The 4,619-nt window shown below is 43.2% G+C and overlaps 1 protein-coding gene across 1 annotated transcript; it reads left to right on the plus strand.

Annotated features, from left to right (window-relative positions):
• Nucleotides 1-8: 8 nt before the first annotated feature.
• Nucleotides 9-2,626, plus strand: LOC123175595 (uncharacterized). The gene is made up of 2 exons (XM_044590242.1): nt 9-1,278; nt 2,095-2,626. The coding sequence occupies exons 1-2, from the start codon at nt 183-185 to the stop codon at nt 2,106-2,108; spliced, it is 1,110 nt and encodes a 369-aa protein (XP_044446177.1). The 5' UTR covers nt 9-182; the 3' UTR covers nt 2,109-2,626.
• Nucleotides 2,627-4,619: the final 1,993 nt, after the last annotated feature.

Genomic DNA, 4,619 nt, shown 5'->3' on the forward strand with positions numbered 1-4,619 from the left:
CCCGAGTCGTCGGCAGCGAGGACGGCGACGGCGTGACCCGTCCTAGTCGCCGCCGCTCCCGAGTCGTCGGCAGCGACGACGGCGACGGGGCGACCCGTCCCAGCCGCCGCCGCCGCGCCAGCTCGCCGGAGGTGCCAGACGAAGCTGACGCTGATACCCTGTGGGAGTCGCTGCCGTTGGATATGATTTGGGAGATCCTGCTCCTGCTTCCACCGGAGCGGCCCTCCCTCGTGCTGCCACCGAAGCGGCGCTCCTTCCTGCGCGCATCCGGCGTCTCCACGCTCTGGCGAGGCGTCGCCACCGACCCCAACTTTATGAGCCAGCACCGCAGGAAGTGGAAGCCTCCCCTCCTCGGCGTTTTCGAGCGCCGCCAGCAGAAGTTCCACTTCACCCCCGTCTTGCATCCTCCCGACGGTATCCCTGCCGACCGCATTCACATCTCAAGCCAGATGACCTCCCGCGACTGCGACGCGACCGGCTGCCGCCACGGTCGGGTGCTGGCCATACACAGGCTGCTGCCGCGTCTTGTCGTGTTCGCCCCCCTCACCGGCCAGGAGCACTGCCTGGCCTTTCCGGACGAGTTCAGGGAGTGCAACTACCACCACGGGGCTGTGCTCTGTGCTGCCAGCGGCCCGGAGGACCACGTGCACGGCTTTTGCCACGAGAGCCCATTCAAGGTGGCATTCTTGTCGAGGTACCCTACACGCTATCGATTTATCACATCTGTTTACTCATCAGAAAGTGGCACATGGGGCGGCCTTAAGGAAATAGAAGCTCCATTTAAAGTTGCTCTTGTTGATGTTCCTGCGACCCTGGTTGGAAATGTGCTCTACTGGATGCTTTCATCAAATGATGTTTGTGCTGCCATGCTTGAGTTTGATTTGGATACGCAGAGCCTAGCTGTGATCAAGGGACCTTCTGATATGAATTATTCCGGCAGCCATAGGATCATCAAAATAGAGCAAGGCACGGTTGGCTGGGTCAGGTTTTCATTTCCGAGCCTAGAGATATGGCTGAGGCAAAAGAATTGTCATGGTGTTGCCACGTGGTTGCAGCACAAGACAGTTGATATGCATGACATTCTTGGGATCCCTCCCCGGGCTAGTAATAATCGGTGGCATCAGAAAATCCTCTCCTATGACGAGGACAACAATGTGATCATTCTGTATGTTGATGACAGTGCCTACATGCTTGATCTTAAGTCGATGGAATCCACAAAACTTGATGAAAGCCGTTTGATGAATCGCTGTCACCCTTTCGCCAGTTTCTATCCACCAGGTGACTGCTCATCCTTAGTTTTTCGTTTGAGGAGTAAACCAATTCAGTTATGTTATGTACTCCTAGTCCTACATGATTGCTTGCACACAATGATTGTGGTACTTCAAATGTTGATTTACAACTTGAGCTTAGCAAGCAATTTCCGGTGATAAAACTTAGTACTTGCCCCTTTGCTAGATGGGTAAATTTATAGTCATATTGTTTTAGTACAACTTATCTTAAATTCTTAATACGAAATTAGCAACTCAGTTGGCACTTTGAAACCGCAAAGCGAATTGTATTCTTTATCCATTATTATATGTTTTCATCTTGGCATTAATCTTAACTCTATAAAAACAACTTCGTTGAATCCATACACTCTGAAATAACTGTGTTTTTGTCATTTGTTCATTTATTACATTTGTAGCACAAAGAAAAGGTATGGATTTTCTTATCTAGGGATCTTTTTATTTAGAACAGAATACCCAACATCAATTTTTGTGCCAAGAGTATATTATTTTGGCATAATCTTGTTTGTTTGACATGATGAGGGATGAGTTTGGAGGACAAAAGTTATAAGCCATATTGTTTTTGGCCTTTTTGCCAGCTAAATTCTCCATCCTTAATATTCCTTCCACTTGACAACAAGTATGGACTTTTTTAATCTATTGCCAGTATCAAGAGCAAGTTATAACACATCTGTATAAAAATAAATTACAGAAGCAAGTTATATTTGTCAGCACATGTTTCTAACTGTCTCATTGTTGCCTTTTCTGCTCCATTTATCTCTTCATTAGAACTGTTGCTAATTGTCTGACTTGTTATTCTTCTTTCTAGACATGACCATCTAAGAAGCATTGATATATGCACACGGCCACAGGGATACAGATACATATATGGAGACATGGAATACGGTATTTTCCAGAAACAGCCATACGGCGACACGGGAGTATATATATACATAAATAAATAAAGTACAGCTTGTATTGTTGTGAGGACAAAAATATATTTGTAAGATGTGGGATCAAAGTGCTGCCCATTTGTTTCCTGCCTTCATTTCCATGTTTGTATATGGCTGAGCGTAACGCACCTGATGCTGCAAGTATATGTAAGTAAATACTCCCTCCGTCCGGAAATACTTGTCATCAAAAGGGATGAAAATGGATGTATCTAAAACTAAAATAAATCTAGATACATCTATTTCAATGACAAGTATTTTCGGACGGAGGGATTATTTCAGTGAAAAAAAAATACAATGCATCATGTAGTATGGACATGATTATATTTGTAAGACGTGGGATCAAGTCTTGATTCGGTCATGTAATGTGGACAAAATTATGTTTGTAAGATGTGAGATTATTTGGTTTCATTTCCGCATTTGTATATGACTGAACTCAATGCAACTGAAACAGGGGATGGTGTGACAGACAGTCAAGACCTGAATACCCAATATGTCGTGGGTTCAGGTCGGATTTCTTTTCTGAAATTTGAGAACCCGTCCATGTAACTGCATTCTCATTGCAGCTGTATTGTTTCTTGAAATGGTAACCTGTCCATGTTTCGGCATTCTCATGTATAAATATCTACTCCCTTCGTTCCAAATTACTCGTCGCTTAAATTGATGTATCTAGAACTAAAATACATCTAGATACGTCCATATGTGCGACAAGTAATTTGGAACGGAGGGAGTAATGGTTAGACTGGAAGTTTAAATCAGGCTGGGAGACTTTGCATTCTCAGCTAAAATTCCCATGAGGTTACTTAATTGCCATAGGAGGGCCGGAGTGGATCTGGACGGCAGCAAGACACTGCTAGAAAGCAAATCAAAGGCATCACCACCAATAGAGTCCCTGTCCAGAGCAGTGGATTGGGGGCCTTCCTTCTGCTTAGCCGGCGGTGGTAGCAGCTGCGCAAGTGTGATGGCCGCCAGTAGCTCTTTTTCTTAATACTCTTTGCGCAGAGACAATTTATAGGTCGTTTCAGTTCAGATGTTACTTCAGCATTTTATATTACAGGGTGATTGAAATCATGATAGTGCAGCTTAAACTGGGGAGGTAGCTGCTGCTGTCCACTTACTTTGTAGTGGTTGATACGTATGAGTGAAAGTGCTCATCACATGTTCAATCCCTCGCAGCCATTTACCGGTGATGATACGAGACTGGACGGGAGCTATGTCTTCAGTCACACCCGTTGTCGCCAGAACACGACGGGCCAAGCAGGTCGCATTCGTGCAGGACAAGCATTCCTCCGGGAGCTATCACCGGTACTGTATGTCACCGCTTTATTTGAACCAGCAAGACAAGCAGCTAGGAACAAGCTATCAGTGGTGCTCATCTCTTTTCTTCTCTTCTTCAGGCCACCATGCAACTTCTAGTCTACCTCTTTCACCACTGTACGAAAACAAAACAAAACAACATAGTACAGTCGGCAACGACGATAGTTTGTATTATTATTATTATTTACCGCTAACACTGTTGCCAAAATGTTACAGTATATTCTTTCGATTATTCTTTGCAGAAAGTGAGGCAATTGATGGTCATCACTGCATTGACTCAATGGTTGTTTTCAGCTTACATGTTGTTTCAGCGTTTGCAGGGCCGAAATGACGATAACACAGCTGAAATTGAGGAGCTTGCTGCTGTCCACTTGCTTGCTAGTGGTTCATATATATCCAGCGCATTAAACTGGAGTATCTGCCTAAAATAAAAATGAAAAAAAAAACAACGAACCTGCCGATGAAGATCCTTAAAGGAAAAAGTCCAAAACAAACCTCGAAGTTGTAGATAAAAGCTAAATCAAACGCTGAACTTTGAATCCCGGAAATTGGCACTCTGAACTTGTAATCCCGATCTATTTTGGACCCTAGACCTGTTTGGCACACTGGGAATAAGAAAATCCCGGCCGGGATAACCTGCTACTCAGAAATTGGGCCGGCTCACTATAACACAGCAAGAAATCGTGAACTTTAAAATATATTCGCGCAATTCTAAAATTTTCAGAAGTTAAAAATTATTCCTGTTTTCTATTTATCGCACAAATTCAATTCCTTTTGTGTTTTTAATTTTTTCTGGAATTTAGAAATTCTATTCGCATTTTTAAAACTGTTTCTGATTTAAAAAAAATCTAAAAAAGTTCAGAATTTTAACAGTTTTTCACATGCTATGAAAATGTATCGAATTTTCAAAAATTGTGTCACATTTTATAAATAATGTTTTTAGAATGTTGTAAATAATGTTTTTAGAAAATGTTTCGGATCGTTGCCTAAGGACTCGTCTGGGCCGGCCAACCAAACATGAAGCGAGCATTTCTTTTCTGAAAGCTGAACAAAAATTTTAAGAGCGAACACTTTTGAAATATAAACA

Source organism: Triticum aestivum, unplaced genomic scaffold (assembly GCF_018294505.1).
Source record: "Triticum aestivum cultivar Chinese Spring unplaced genomic scaffold, IWGSC CS RefSeq v2.1 scaffold230974, whole genome shotgun sequence".
Classification (NCBI taxonomy): Eukaryota; Viridiplantae; Streptophyta; class Magnoliopsida; order Poales; family Poaceae; genus Triticum; species Triticum aestivum.

Bases quoted from the DNA above. Each gene is read 5' to 3' on its own strand.
- LOC123175595 (XM_044590242.1), top strand. From the start codon at position 183: ATGATTTGGGAGATCCTGCTCCTGCTTCCACCGGAGCGGCCCTCCCTC.